Source organism: Notolepis coatsorum (genome assembly GCF_963971535.1).
Source record: "Notolepis coatsorum genome assembly, chromosome: 1".
Classification (NCBI taxonomy): Eukaryota; Metazoa; Chordata; class Actinopteri; order Aulopiformes; family Paralepididae; genus Notolepis; species Notolepis coatsorum.
In genome coordinates, this window is record NC_140165.1 from 144,894,235 (window position 1) to 144,910,737 (window position 16,503).

At 46.9% G+C, this 16,503-nt stretch overlaps 1 protein-coding gene across 1 annotated transcript in view; it reads left to right on the forward strand.

The window, feature by feature from the left end:
* Nucleotides 1-16,503, forward strand: part of hectd4 (HECT domain E3 ubiquitin protein ligase 4) — a 167,118-nt gene that overhangs the window by 72,777 nt on the left and 77,838 nt on the right. The window contains exons 27-34 of the mRNA XM_084328500.1: nt 2,222-2,326; nt 2,519-2,607; nt 3,206-3,354; nt 4,306-4,441; nt 5,183-5,327; nt 7,760-7,926; nt 8,598-8,744; nt 8,876-9,060. Of these exons, the coding sequence (XP_084184626.1) occupies nt 2,222-2,326; nt 2,519-2,607; nt 3,206-3,354; nt 4,306-4,441; nt 5,183-5,327; nt 7,760-7,926; nt 8,598-8,744; nt 8,876-9,060 (1,123 nt within the window). The remainder of the gene's footprint in view (nt 1-2,221; nt 2,327-2,518; nt 2,608-3,205; nt 3,355-4,305; nt 4,442-5,182; nt 5,328-7,759; nt 7,927-8,597; nt 8,745-8,875; nt 9,061-16,503) is intronic.

The following is a 16,503-nucleotide window of genomic DNA, read 5'->3' on the forward strand; positions in this document are numbered from 1 at the left end:
TGGGGTCTGCATTCCCTTAACAATTGTATGTATTGAGCTGTACTGTGTACTGTACCCATTCTGCAATCTGTTAATAAAGTTTTCAATCAATTCAATCAATAACTAGACAGTTACAATATAACATTTAGATTAATTAACCCAGTTAATGCCTTAAGAGAGAGAGGCTGGTGGTCAAGTCAAGTCAAGAGTTATTTGTCACAAGTTGTTTATTAGCCTAGACATTTTCAATTCATCATCTTGTTTACATCAGGGTCCCCCATGTTCAATTCATGATAACATATATGACATACAGGTAGACAGATGGACAGTACTGCTACATTTAGACATTTATGACATACCAGATTTTGAACTTGTGGTAGGCCTAGACATTTTCAATTCATCGTCTTGTTTACATCAGGGTCCCCCATGTTCAATTCATGATAACATATATGACATACAGGTAGACAGATGGACAGTACTGCTACATCTAGACATTTATGACATACCAGATTTTGAACTTGTGGTAGGCCTAGACATTTTCAATTCATCGTCTTGTTTACATCAGGGTCCCCCATGTTCAATTCATGATACCAACTCTAAAAGAACAACATACTCTGAAGATGATCTTCTTGGGTCTTGTATGGGCCACTCTCCGTGACCTGCATCGACCTTGCCCACACCAGGATCTCCTCCTCAGACTGGTGAGTCATTCGCACAGTGGCCTCAAAAGAGGTATGGTCAACGCAGGATGGGTTCACCGCACGTCTGTACGTGCAGACATGATATGTGTAACCCTTCGGTAAAAAGTCCTTCAACACACAAGCAACAAGATGTTATTTTTTTGAAAGCCAGTAAATACTGACAAAAAAAAGCATAGACACTTAGAAGAAGCAATGTACAGTCCCCCCCACCCACCCAACCTCCTCCAATGTACAGTTTACGTCAAATGTATAGCCTTTCTTTTCTGGACTCTTTTTGTATCACAAACAGTACTGTATTTGTAAATCTGGTATGTCATAAATGTCTAGATGTAGCAGTACTGTCTATCTGTCTACCTGTATGTCATATATGTTATCATGAATTGAACATGGGGGACCCTGATGTAAACAAGACGATGAATTGAAAATGTCTAGGCTAATAAACAACTTGTGACAAATAACTCTTGACTTGACTTGACCACCAGCCTCTCTCTCTTAAGGCATTAACTGGGTTAATTAATCTAAATGTTATATTGTAACTGTCTAGTTATTGATTGATTGAATTGATTGAAAACTTTATTAACAGATTGCAGAATGGGTACAGTACACAGTACAGCTCAATACATACAATTGTTAAGGGAATGCAGACCCCAGAGAAAGACTTTCGTCTTGTTTACATCAGGGTCCCCCATTTTCAATTCATCGTAACATATGACATACAGATAGACAACTGGGTTAATCTAAATGTTACATTGTACAGTAAGTGGGGAGTGTAAACAAGTTGAACGCTGGAAATGTGAACTGTGAATAAACCGTGAAGTCACATGAAATAACGTTATACGCGACGCTATACAAACCAATTACATAATCCTATCCAACATGTGTAAAGGCACACACAACATATTCCAGTTAACGGTATATTTTTTTAATGATTCGTTATGGCGTAATCAATACTTCCATGCGTATAAATTGCGTTCAGCCTCTCTCTCTGGAGTTAACGGAGTTTCGACTCCTGGCTAGAGGAGCTTGTCTTGGCTCATGCGGGGGGCCAATCAGAGAGGGGCTTCGCTCAACCAATCAGAGAGGGGTCTGCAGAAATGGGAGGGGTCTGCAAAAATGGAGTTCAACCAATCAGAGAGGGGTCTGCAGAAATGCGGCTACGAATTGTAGAGACGCCACAGTACTGGGGGTCATTGGATTGTCAAAGCTTTTGTGCACAGGGGCATGCCGATGTTTCAGGCTAGAAATCATATTTAAAATGAACCACATAAAATATTTAACAATGCCTCCAGTAACTGGTCGATGACGACTGTGAATGAATTGTTGACTGGTAAAAATCAATAATCGTGCAGCCCTTCCTCTGAACCCATTCTAGTTCCTTTTTATTAAAACAATTTTGTAAAACAGAATACGAATGTAATTTAGTCTGACGAGGAATTGTTTTTCATCCAGGAATATAACGTCTGGAAATCCTCAAGTGGATCTTTGGATGAGATTTTAGATATGAGCTGAAGCTCTAATTGTGTTCTCTACTGCCCTTTCAGAGTGTAGCAGAATTGGAACAGAAGTGGCAGAACGAGGTGGAGGAGGCCCAGCAGGGGAAGCTGGAGAACAATGCTCCTTTCTTCCATGATTACCACTTCTTTGAGGTACATAGCTGTCTACACACACACACACACACACACACACACACACACACACACACACACACACACACACACACACACACACACACACACACACACACACACACACACATACATATACACACACACAGATTTAAACACTTGCTCTCTTGGGATTCTGTGACGCTTACTGTTTTATTTTGTTTCGCTCACCAGAACAAGATGAAGGAGCTGGAACTGCTTTGTTCACTGAGGGAGGTCCCACTCGACTTCAGCGATTTAGAAAACGTTGTTCTTGCACTGAGGTGAATCATTTCAAACAGTGCTGCTGCTATAGTACTTCAGAGTTAGTGTCTTACTTTACTGCGACAGCGTGTACTCTCTCCCATTCCTTACCTGTTATTTTTTTTTATCCACTTTTTCTCCTCCTGTTTTTCTGTGTTTTTCTCCCATCCCAATTTTGTTGTGCCAATTCCCCCCTTCCTGGTCGTTGCTAGCATGTGCCCCCCACTGGTCAGTCTAGGGAGGGTTGATAGATACTATCGCATGTCCCCTCCGATACATGCGGAGTCAGCCAGCCACTTCTTTTCACCTGCCAGCGCGGCCTCTCATTGGTGAGGTGTAACGTGTGGGAGGCTCACACTACCCTCACCATCTCCCTTCCTCGCTGTGCAGGCGCCCTGACCGACCTGTAGGGGTCGCTGTTTACAATGTCCAGATTACCACCCACCGGCTTCCCTCCCGCTGACTCTGCCAATTGAGCCAGTATGACGGCCGGCCAAGTCGGAGGCAACGCTGACAGCCGGATTCGATACCAGTGTCTCACGCGTTGGTGACGAGCGCTTAGTCCGCTGTGCCACCCAGCCGCCATTCCTTACCTGTTGTTGTATTTGTACCAAACAGGGAGAAGTTCTTCCAGGAGGTGAACTCCATACACCTGAGGACTAGCGCCCCGCTGGCCAAAACCAAGGTCCTGGTGAAGAGCCTGATGAACCGCACTGAGCTACTGCTACATGTCACCATCGCTCCACCTGCTGGCACGCCAGGACCAGGTACATGCCAGCCCCACTATATGCATCTGTCTGTCTTCTGACTTTGGCTGAGCTGATAAGTGAAACATAACCAGGGGTTCAAGGTTGTTCTTTTTGTTTTTGTTCGGGTGTGTGGCATATCACATGGTGGTTTATAATTTACAGGCGATATACAATATTTCTTTTAAACCTGTACATTAGGACTTTCTTTAATTTTGGAATTTCCATTTTTATCTTGTAATTTGGCAGGAAAGAGGATTGCACTCACAGACAGATAATGTTTCATGACCCTGGGACCGGTCCAAACCATTGAAATTCAATAGGAAAAAGGCGGTTAGGTGGCGTAGCGGAGATTGCGTTCGTCACCAACCCCCAGCTCACAGCTCCGGGGTTGTCACCAGCTTGGCTGGCCGTTCACACTAATACAATTGGCTGTATTAGAGGGTGGGAGAAGCTGGTGGGGTGGGTCCGGTCGTTGTAAACAGCGACTCCTACAGTTCGGTCGGGGCGCCTGCTAAGCGCGGATAGGACCTGAGTGGGATAGTGTGATCCTTCCACACGCTACGCCCTCTCAGGGAGGATCTGCGCTGCCAGGTGAAAAGAAGCGGTTGATTGGCTGGACGTGTGTCGGAGGAAGCACGTGATAGCCTCCACTCTCCCAGATGATCTGACTGTGGGGGGTAAGTGCGCAGCGACCAGGAAGGGATTGGGAATTGGCATACGACTAACATTGGGATGGGAGAAAATCTGAGGAAAATGGAGGGGGAAAAAGATCAAAAAAATAAAAAAATAAAAAATCAATAGGAAAATGCCCTAGCTTTTCTCAGCAAAAAAAAATCTTTTTTTAATAGCATTCTAGTGCATAGATAATGAATTGTATGCAAATCCAATCAAGGAAAGCTGAATAGCAACATTTAAAGTATGTATCAGATCTGCAGTTAGTACATTAATTCTGTCTGTATTTTTAATCAGCCTGCAAGTCTGTGTCAGACCCCAAGACGGTTGTCCCCATGGTGAAGCAGCCTGTCTTCCTACGCAGCATGTCCGCTCCCTCCGACCTGGAGATGATTGCCAACCAGGACTTGGAGTTTACACACGCCCCTCAGAGGTTTTTATCTTTGATCCTTTTTATAGTTTTGATGATGCGGAGAAATGTGAGTGAGTGGAGGGGAAACATATAGAGCCCTTTTCCCCCCCATCAACGTAATCTTGTAGGCAAAACTTTGCTTCTGAAACTAAACCGTGCGTACATCTTTTGGGGGGGAATATCCAGGGACCGGTTGTCGGACATCACATGGTTTCATCTCGGACTGTCCCTGGAGTCTCTCCCCAAAAGACATGTGCGCAGTTTGGTATTCGGACATATCGTTTTGCCTATGAATGTTGTCATTGTTTACGAATGGTAAAAAGACTAGATACGATAAGATAAGATATTCCTTTATTGATCCGCTTGGGGAAATTTGGGCCTCATAGCAGCATGGGGGAGGGGTATTAGAAAAATAAAAAGTGTAAACAATATAATTAAATTGAATATGCGAAAGTAAACAGTGTAATCAAAGGTGCAGATGAGGGTCTGTATATATCAGTTATATTATACGTTACAATAAATATGGCCAATAAAGAAATATAATCTGAACATACTATGAATAAAGTAAACGCAGTATACACAAGGTACCCTAACTGGCATGATATACGTCATATGTCTTTATGTCATATGTCATATTGTAGTCCGTGCAGGTTAGGTGGTTAAGAGTCGGACACACTTAGTGGTCAGATATTCCTAGTCGTTCCCTGAGTTCTGCCGCCGTTAGAAAGAGTATCTTCCTGTTCCTGTCTGTTCATCCTGCAGGAGGCGACATCACCCCACCAGTCACCGCAGCAGCTCCTTCACCCTGCTGCAGTCACTGGCTGCCGAGGACAGCCGGGACAAGCCGACGTACAGCGTGCTGTTGGGACAGCTCTTCGCTTTCATCGGGACCGCACCTGATCAGGCTGTAAGTCTGTCGCCACTGTGGTGGAACCGAACTCGTCAATTATGTTGTGGATGGATCTTCATGATCAACATAGGTTTAATAGTGAAAACGTATATACAAAGTACATTAGATTAGATGAGCTTGGGCTAAGAGGAGTGCTCTCATCGCGGCCAGCTGGGAGAACTGAGGTGGAGAAGGGGATCCAGCTCTCTTTTTTTTTTGATCCACTTTTTCTCCCATTTTTCTATATTTTTCTCCCATCCCAATTTCGTATCATCCAATTCAACCCTCCCCTGTCACGAACGCTGTTTCTTGCCTCCCACAAGCCGGCTGCAATGTGGACTAAGTCATACATAGCACAAGTCCCCTCCGGTACTTGAGGTAACAGCAGTCGCATCTTTTCACCTGCGCAGCTCGATCTCTCAGTGGCGAGGAGTAACTCGTGGGAGGCTCACGCTGCCCCCGACACTTCCTGATTCTACTGCGCAGGCGCACCAACCGACCTGTAGGAGTCGCTGTCCACAACGCCCGATCCCCACCCATCAGTTTCCCACCCCCTAATACGGCCAATGTGTATTAGTATGAACGACCAGCTAAACTGAAAGCAATGTGGAGCGCTGGGCTCGAACAGGCGAGGCCCGTGTCTCTGCATTCGTGGCGAGCGCCTTGCCCACTACGCCACGTAGCCGCCCCCGGGATCCAGCTCTCTTGTGGATAGAAAAGGGTGGAGGTTAGGGGGGTTTGGGGACATTGGCTCTCCAGGTGTGAGATTCAAGCTATTGTTAGGACGAACAAAGGGATATCCTCCACACACCACTCACCCATTCACTGCACATCACTGTGATTGATGTGATTTCTTTTAGTGTTAGGGTGATTGATGTGATTTCTTTTAGTGTTAGGGTGTCTTCTCATTAGGAACGGGTGCTCCGCTCCATCCTCGCTCCGTCCTTGAGTGCGAACTCAAGTTTGCAATGCATACACACTGCAGTCTTGGTTCGCTCCCAGCCAGGCACAATTGAGGAGAGCAACTCTCTATAGTCTATATTTCTGAATTAACCAAAACAGTTACACAGGACATTTTCGTTGTACCTCGGGAAGTATTGTACCAGCTAAACCTACAAGATGGGTTAGATACAGGCGGGATTTTGGATACTTTTCCTACACTAAAAACATTATGGCCATGCCGCGCGCTAACCACATAGATTACAGACAGATAGACAAAACATATAACGAACAACGTAAAAGATAATTGCATATATACTTGATCGCTATAGTCCTGCTGAACACAACCAGTCACAACGTCGGGCTCCCTTGCTTTGGATGGTCTAACCGGCCACATTACTGTCCACTGCATCAAACCACGGAAAATATATATCGAAGCCTCATCTTCTTCACTTTTAGCTCGACATTGTTGACTGATCTGTTGTACCCATGCACGCACATTTTCTAATAACAGCATTATTAGACCAGCACGTCCAACGAAAGACGTGCTGGTCGCGCTGGAGAAAAGAAAAGAAAAGATGTTGCGTTTGTCTTGTGTTATTTGTTATTCTAAGATGCTAATTAATCTGTATCTGGATAACCAATGCACGGATTTTGTCGAGGCAGGTAGCGTTATTTCGGGAACATTTACATGTATAGTCTGGTATATTTTTCGTCCACGAAAAATGGAGGCTCTAATTATTATTATTCATAGAGACTCTCGAGCAATAATAATTATTACAGCCTCCATTTCTTCGTGGATGAAAAATATACCAGACTATAGATATACATTTTCCCGAAATAACACTACCTGCCTCGACAAAATCCGTGCTTTGGTTATCCAGATACATGAATTATCATCTCAGAATAAGTGGCTTTGTATGGCGTTTTAGCTTATCTTTTACAGCTTACGTTTTGGGCAATAATTATTTAGTTGCTCCATTTTTCGTGGAAGAAAAATACATCAGTCTAAATAAATGCATTCGAACAAGAAACCAATGTATAGCAATGGCAAAATTGCTTACAAAATAGCTTGGGCTTGTAACGTGGCTTCATCTCGAAGTTTTCATCGATCCACTGAGCCGTGAGGCTCAACATGCTTGTTTGGTTGAGGTCTGAACTCGCCAAATTGCCCATAAATATAGTTTTTGTGGGTATTGTCCAGTTGTTGCTGTATGTTTTTATCTGCCCAAAATTCAAGAAAGCATGAAAGCATTACAGCTTTGCTTGCACACCACGCCCCGCTCCGTCGTCGAGGACACTGGTGCGCACCCGAGACCACCTATTCCAGCGGTCCCATCTTGGACCGAATCAGCGTCCCCGGTGACGGGGGGAGCGTTCTCATCACACTCTATTTTGGTGCGATCGTGCGCTGATTCGACCCCGAATGGCTAGTGTGAAAGCCCCCTTAGTCTTACCCTGGTTTTGAATCCACCACATACTGACCCTGTGAGGACGACCGTCTCCCCCAGGTTTCCAGCAGCAGCTTCCTGTCAGCTGCACAGACGCGGTGGAGGCGCGGCAGCACGCGGAAACAGGCCCTGGTCCATATGAGGGAGCTGCTCACTGCTGCGGTCAGGGTGGGCGGTGTCACCCATCTGGTGGGGCCCGTCACCATGGTGCTGCAAGGAGGCCCTAGGTAAGATCAGCTTGTTTATGGAACATACATAGAATCAGAATCACTTTATTTGCCATATATGATAAATATACAGGAATCTATCTGTGTGGTATTGGTGGAGAGACATTATCGACGACAATTAGGGATGGGTACCGAATTCGGTACTTTTGAGGTACCGAACCGAAACACGTCGGTACTACCGAGTATCGAATCAAGTGAGAAACCAAAAAAAAAATAAAAGAGAACTTTTTTTTTAAATTTTTTTAAATTTTTTTTTCTTTTTTCTCTTCATGTCAACGTTCACACGCACAATATATGCTTACCTAGGATTTGACTTGATTCAACAACAAAGCAGTCGGAGCAATGACAAGCCGAAAACTGTCGAAATTGTAGTTATTTGAAGTTTGGATTTTTTTTTTACGGCTGAGGTAGGTAAATTAAATTTCTTGAGACTAAAGTACCGAAAAAAGTTACCGTTGGGTACCGGTATCGATTCACAGGTACCGGTACCGGTATCGGTTCAAATGTGAAAGGTACCCATCCCTAACGACAATACAGCACTGACAAACGCGGGAACAAGGACAACAGGAACTCAGATCGTGGCATATGTCACGATAGACGGTAGACTGCATGTAGAATAATAAAAACAAGTTGTAAAAGTAATGGAAAAACCATGTCCGCCAACTGTCCAGGATTGAAGAGCTGACCTGCGGTGGGATGGTGGAGCAGGTGCAGGAGGCCTTCGGGGAGACCATGACGTCTGTCGTGTCACTATGTGCTCGCTATCCCATCGCTTGTGCCAACAGCATTGGCATGCTTTGCACAATTCCCTACACCAGGCAAGACCATGCTTATACTTTTGCCCTCCCCATTTTCCTTTTTATTTTACAAATTATTTTAATATGACCAGACATTGACCCCCACAAATCCACCTTTACATCCCACCTGTCACATCTGCGCGTCCCCCTAGGAGCGAGGAGCAGTGTCTGGTGCGGAGCGGTCTGGTCCAGCTGATGGACCGGCTGTGTAGCCTCAGTGGCCAAAGGGAGTGCAGCTCCAACGAGAAGCAGACCAAGAAGCAGAAGGTGGCCACCATGGCCTGGGCTGCCTTTCAGGTGCTGGCCAACCGCTGCATTGAGTGGGAGAAAGTGGAAGGTTGGTCAAGTTTTGAAAACGGTTACTCTAAAGGCTCTCACATAGTCGGGCGGAACGTACGCGGACCGGACTCCCCGCGGCATGTCCGCAGTCGTTTGAGCTTTCATAGTCGAGCGTACCTCCGCATACCAATTTCCTACATGTCTCACGCCAGTTTACTACATTTACCAAAACTTTTTCACGCTGTGTACACTTCTGTCATGGCGTCGTCATCCGATGTCAGAATAAAGAGTCTAGGTTATCTCCGTTTCCACACTAGAAATGCCATTCAAACTTCTCAAGTTTCTTCAGATGATAAAAAAAAGACATGGTCCAAATGTATATGAATTGGAATGGATGACGATTAGCGATAGTAAAACTAAATTTAGCGTCATCTACCTGCCAACGTTTTACCGGACCAATCCTAGCCATTTAACCATGATCCTGCCCTACTCTCTCTTGGCACGGAGTGAGTGTTCAGAGTAAAATGCAGATCGGTGTCACATTAAATGCAGGTCGATGTCAACCAAAACGCAGAGCAGCCTTTTGTGTGACACCAAGTGAGCGGTGCGGATGTCCGCGCGGTTAGAAAATTGGAGCTTCGCACTTGGAGTCCGCTTTGAGTATGCTTTGAGTACGTGCGGACCTCCGCGGAGTCCGGCCCGCGTACGTTCCGCCCGACTATGTGAGGGCCTTAACTCATTGGGGGCCAACAGCAGAGGGCGCTGATGGCCCTTCAGCGCCAGTGCTTTATCCAATGTAGGATAGGACTTACTTGCGAGTGCTTAAAATATATGAAATATAATAGCAATAGATCTAAATAACACGTTGATCGTCAGTGAGTTGCTTCCAGTCAACATGCACAAAACAGATAATTGTTTCATACATACATTTCCGTTTTATACCGTGATGAATATGAATATATTTCTAGAGCGTTCTGTCTAATCTCAATAAACTCCAGCAAATCGAGCTTCAATGTATTTCCTTAGAAATCGTGCCATTTGTCGCTTGATTTATGAATCGTTTTCAAATAAACGCTAGATTATCGATATTATATGTGTCATCATGCGCGAACAAAATCGCTTCTCTCGGCGCGAACCTCACACACACACGCGCGCTCCAATGGCGGTGAAAGAAACATCGGATTAACCCAAGATTGGTAACATAGACTCCTTACCTCACATCTGATGTAGTGCAAAAAGATTAATCCAATTCCTGATTGCCATTCCAAATATTGATTGCGTTTATTGATCCAACGTTATATGTCCAAAACACATAATCCAAGCTGCTCCGAGTGTCCCCAGTCCATCTGTTATAACGATACTGCATGCCCGAAAAGTACAACCTGGACCGGACTTCTTAGATCAATGCACAGCCCCAGCCAGAGGGATTACCATGGCAATACCATCCGGGAGGCGTTAGGTGGCGGTATTTGCCCTTTGCGAGCTCAGACCCATTCCCAATGATAACGTCAGGCTGGATGGATGAAAAATGAATGGATATAGCTAATAAAAGAAATAACGATTAAAACCCAGATTTTCTCGGGTTTGGCGCCCAGAGCATGGCGAGTTAACCCGACTTTTCCTGGGTCTGGCCCCGAATGTGTTAAGAGTAGCTGCTCAGTGCAAAGCGATTGTGTCAGTTTGTTGTATTTCTTTGTTTTGTTTTGACACTGAGTGCCCAGTGCCCACAAAGAACACAGGGCGGGATCCACTAAGAATGGATTGCACGGTGGAAATTCAAGTTCTTTAATAGTTGTCATACAGAAGTACAGAATACTTTCATACAAAATGCTTCTTACTGTTACGCTCCAGAGACTGTGCTAGACAAGATAGTATCAAATAACATAATAACATAATATAGCATGAATTTAGAAGAAGAAAATGAGGTCACAGTGTTCGGTATAGACATATGTACAATGTTCTGAGTTACCATATAATATACAATACACAATACTATTGCAGTGTACTAATGTACAGTACTATCTAGTGCAAAGCAGAAATGGGATGAGGTACAATTTTAGGTACAATTTACAGTAAGGTGTACGAGTTGTAGTGCAATCCTTCATCCATAAATATAAAGTGTGGGGAGTGGGTGCTACAGTGTGTTTGTTTAAAGTGGGTGTGTGCTATAAAGTGTGTGGAGTGGGTGCTACAGTGTGTTTGTTTAAAGTGGGTGTGTGCGTGTGGATGTGTGTGCTATGTGCGTTTGGTGGTTGTTGTTGTGTAGTGTTCATTCATTGTTCGTTTAGCAGCCTGATGGCCTGGGGATAGAAGCTACTTCTGAGTCTTTCTGTGCTCGCCTTGAGACTCCTGTATCGCTTGCCTGACCGCAGCAGTTCGAAGAGGCAGTTGTTCGGGTGACTGGAGTCTTTAATGATTCTCTTAGCCTTGCCCTTGCAACGCTTGTAGTAAATGTTCTGGAGGGTGGGGAGCCCCCCTCCAATTGTGTGTTCGGCTGAACGTGTCACTCTTTGTAGTCTGCTTTGGTCTTTTGCAGTGCTATTCCCAAACCAGGAGGTGATGTTGCCGGTCAAGATGCTCTCTATTGTACATGAGTAGAAGTTCTTAAGGATCTTCTGGCTGACTTGGAACTTCCTTAGGCGCCTGAGGAAGTAGAGGCGTTGTCGTGCCTTCTTCACCACACTGTTAATGTGTGTGGTCCATGTCAAGTCCTCGGATATGTAGGCTCCGAGGTACTTGAAGCTGTTGACTCTCTCAACCGGTGCCCCGTCGATGCTGAGGGGGCTGTAGTCCTTGACCCCCGACCTCCTGAAGTCCACAATCATCTCCTTTGTTTTGCTGACGTTCAGGGAGAGGCTGTTTTCCTGGCACCATCCCGCCAGGACCTTGACCTCTTCCAGGTAGGCCCTCTCGTCGTTGGCAGAGATCAGGCCCACCACCACTGTGTCGTCAGCAAATTTGACGATTGTATTGCTACTCCGCTGAGCCACACAGTCGTGTGTGTACAGGGAGTAGAGGAGGGGACTCAGAACACAGCCCTGGGGGGCCCCTATGTTGAGGGTGATTGATGAGGAGGTGCAGTTGCCTGCTCTCACCACCTGGGGTCTGCCAGTCAGGAAGTCCAAGACCCACTGGCAGAGGTCATAGCCCAAGCCCAGGTCCCTGAGCTTGGCTATGAGTATGGAGGGGACTATGGTATTGAATGCCGAGCTGTAGTCGATGAATAGCATTCTCACATAGTTCCCCTGCCTCTTGTCCAGGTGTGATGCTGCTGTGTGCAGCACATGGGATATGGCGTCCTCCGTGGACCTGTTGGGGCGGTATGCAAATTGCAGGGGGTCCATGTTGATGGGGAGGGAGGAGCAGATGTAGCCCTTTACTAGCTTCTCAAAGCACTTCATGGCTATGGAGGTGAGAGCTACAGGGCGGTAGTCGTTGAGGCAAGCAGGCTTGGATTTTTTGGGTACAGGGATAATAGTGGACTTCTTCAGGCAGGTGGGGATGACAGCCTGTTCTAAGGACAGGTTAAATATGTCAGTGAATACTGGGGCCAGTTGGTCGGCACAGACTTTTAGGACGCGGCCGGGGATGCCGTCCGGACCTGCTGCCTTCCTGATATTCACTTTTTTAAAGGTCCGCCTCACCTCATGCTCTGTTACCCTGAACACTGCGCCTCCATCAGCAGCCGACCCCCCCCCCCCCCATTGCCGAGGCTTGTGAGCTGGTGTTGTTATTACCAGCATCAAACCTCGCATAGAAGGTATTGAGGTCGTTTGCTAAGGAGATGTCACTGTTCAGTTTGAGGGAGGCGCCTTTGTAGTCTGTCATCGTTTTGAGCCCCTGCCACATAGCTCTAGAGTCAGCTTGTTCAAACTGGAGTTCAATTTTATCCCTGTAGCGCCGTTTGGCCTCTGACACTGTCCTCCTTACGTTGTGTCGCGCCACCTTGTGGTCATTCATGTTGCCTGCCACTAGGCCGTCATTGTATGCTTTGGTGCGCTCTCTCAGAGCTTCACGGACGGATTTGTCTACCCAGGGTTTTTGATTTGGGTAAACTTTCATTTTGGTAGTGGGGATTGTTTCTTTCACCCTAGTACAGACATAGTCCAGCACTGTCTCCGTGTAGGCATTAATGTTATCTGCACCCTTAACTGCGCTGGGTTTGCACGCGGTATCTGCTCCGTCTTTGCGAGCTATCCACTAAGGACATTGCGCGGATGAGATACCAGCGCAGTCACGCCCATTATGTGTGGAGTTTGCTCCTGATCTGCTCCAGCGCAGTTGGTTCATGGAGCAGTCTGCACTCCTGACAGCGCTGTTGGCAGATATCAGGAAGGGGAAAAATAAGCCCGAAATGAGGCATAGACATAACGTATTTATCACCATTAGTATTCTGTTAATTTCGTATTGTATTTCGTTTACTTCGTAATGTATAGAGCTTGCTTAATTTGTATTTTCATGACACATTGCGTCCTGTGTTTTTTTCACTATCTTTCATCATTGCATTTGTTTGTGTAGCCGAGGAATAGTCCCGCCTATACTTTACACTACACTATAGTAATATAAAATCACGGGAGACTTGATAAATGATCATCAACAAAATGGGTTTTCCTTTATTTCTCTCCTCCTCCTCCACTCCAAAAACACAACCACCGACTTCTCACAGGCGCACAGACATGCCACTTCTGACAGGCACGGGCCCCCACTCTTCCCCAAGAGGGCGTGCCACTCCACCTAATAACGTCCGCCTCAATAATAATATAGAACACATTAAATAGCTTACATACCTCCGCCCCTCCAAAAAGAAACGTCCTCGTTTCATGAGACAGATAACATACGGTTATCCTATAACCATAGTTATATGAGTATAGCGAGCGCTCTGCAATCTAGTGGAACCACATCCCTTTATCAATCTAATACTGAATAATTTTCTCCACATGTACACACCCATCCGCCTGGCCACACCCACATCCGCTCCTCTACATAAGCGGTGTCGTGGCCATACTAACAGCTCCTTCCCAAGTCTTTCACCACCGAAGGCGAAGACCACGGGCTGAGTAGAGCGGAAGCTCGACAAATGTACCCGCTGAGGCCCCCCACAACCATCAGAACCGGGGAGGACCCGAGCCCCCGGACCCCCCTAGAGGGGGACGGGAGGGAATCGAATCAGACTGTGCGAAGAGGGTTTAGCAACTCAACGCACAGGGTGAGCAGATCGTGGGTCTTACCTTCACACAGAAGGACCCGCGACCACTCAGGCGCGCATCCCACATGCCACTAGGGAACGAACGGGGGGAAAAAAAACTTTGCAGCCCCTAACATCACATGGTCAAAGGTCAAGAACCCAACCCCGTGGCAAAGCCATAGCAGTGGAGCGCGGAGGACGACCCAGCCCCAGGAACAGCCTGAGGGCCAGGAGCCCCCTGGAAAGGGGGCCTGGTGAGGCCAACGATGCCGTAGCATCGAGACCCCACCAGACGGTCACTAGTGACACCACCCCCCACATCGCCAGCGTATCGGACAGGGCCCAATTCAAGAGCAGGCCCTTCCCCCCTACAGCATGCCTCCCTGAAGCACTCTACAGAGGCTACACCCCCACAACACTGTGGGGCCAGTCGGCGCACCGGGGAGACAACCCCAAGAGGTTGATCCCTCAATCCTGGCAACAGGCCAAGAGCATAACTTGACCTGTGCCCGGAGCACTGCGGACTAGACAGGCACCTAAGGGGTCTACTGTGAACAGCACCCCGGCGGAAGGGGCGTTCGGTATGCTGTGCACCATGTCGCAGCCTCCACAAAACCCGACCCCCTAGAGAGGTCGAGGTAGAGAAGGCTGACACGATTGGCAGACGTCATGAAAAGTGCGGGGGCACACTCGCAGGCAGACGGGGTCAAGCCCGGCCTAAACCCGAGAGTCGACTCTGCTACCAACACACCGGGGAATCAACCACCCCCCTATGTTTAGTTTAACCGGAGGCGGTTGTTCCCTTAACCCCCCCCCAAGAAAAAAACTCCGAAACACAACTGCGCGTATACACCGGCTATACAGGCAGTACAAGTGTTTCAGTTTTCAAGAAGGGGTTAACCCAGGCCAACAGGTCGACGAGAATGAGTCCGGACCTGGGCCCGGCAGACAATAGAACCACCTCGACAGCCCCCTCCCAGCCCCGCCGAGCAGGGGAAGGGAGGGGCGAAAAGGAATGGAGAAGGACCAGGCCCCTTAGCACAGCCGTGCTGTTCATCGACTACAGCTCAGCATTCAATACCATAGTCCCCTCCAAACTCATAGCCAAGCTCAGGGACCTGGGCTTGAACTATGACCTCTGCCAGTGGGTCTTGGACTTCCTGACGGGCAGACCCCAGGTGGTAAGAGCAGGCAACTGCACCTCCTCATCCATCACGCTCAACATAGGGGCCCCCCAGGGCTGTGTTCTGAGCCCCCTCCTCTACTCCCTGTACACACATGACTGCGTAGCACAGTGGAACAACAACACCATCATCAAATTTGCTGATGACACAGTTAGGGATATTTTTGAGGTACCGAACCGAAACACGTCGGTACTACCGAGTATCTAATCAAGTGAGAAACCAAAAAAAAAAAATTTAAAATAAAAAAAAATATATATGTATTTTTTTTTTACTTTTTTTTTTTTATTTTTTTTTTCATGTCAACGTTCACACGCACAATATATGCTTACCTAGGATTTTACTTGATTCAACAACAAAGCAGTCGGAGCAATGACAAGCCGAAAACTGTCTAAATTGTAGTTATTTGAAGTTTGGATTTTTTTTTTTACGACTGAGGTAGGTAAATTAAATTTCTTGAGACTAAAGTACCGAAAAAAGGTACCGTTGGGTACCGGTATCGATTCACAGGTACCGGTACCGGTATCGGTTCAAATGTGAAAGGTACCCATCCCTAGACACAGTAGTGGTGGGCCTGATCTCTGCCAACGACGAAAGGGCCTACCTGGAAGAGGTAGAGAACCTGTCACAGTGGTGTCAGGAGAACTGCCTCTCCCTGAACGTCAGCAAAACAAAAGAGATGATTGTGGACTTCAGGAGGTCGGGGGTCAAGGACTACAGCCCCCTCAGCATCGACGGGGCACCGGTTGAGAGAGTGAACAGTTTCAAGTACCTCGGAGCCCACATATCCGAGGATTTGACATGGACCACACACATTGACAGTGTTGTGAAGAAGGCACGACAACGCCTCTACTTCCTCAGGCGCCTAAGGAAGTTCAAAGTCAGTCAGAAGATCCTTAGGAACTTCTACTCATGTACAATAGAGAGCATCCTGACTGGCAACATCACCTCCTGGTTTGGGAATAGCACTGCACAAGACCGTAGCAGACTACAAAGAGTGACACGTTCAGCCGAACGCACAATTGGAGGGGGGCTTCCCACCCTCCAGAACATTTACAACAAGCGGTGCAAGGGGAAGGCTAAGAGAATTATTAAGGACTCGAGCCACCCGAACAACTGCCTCTTTGAACTGCTG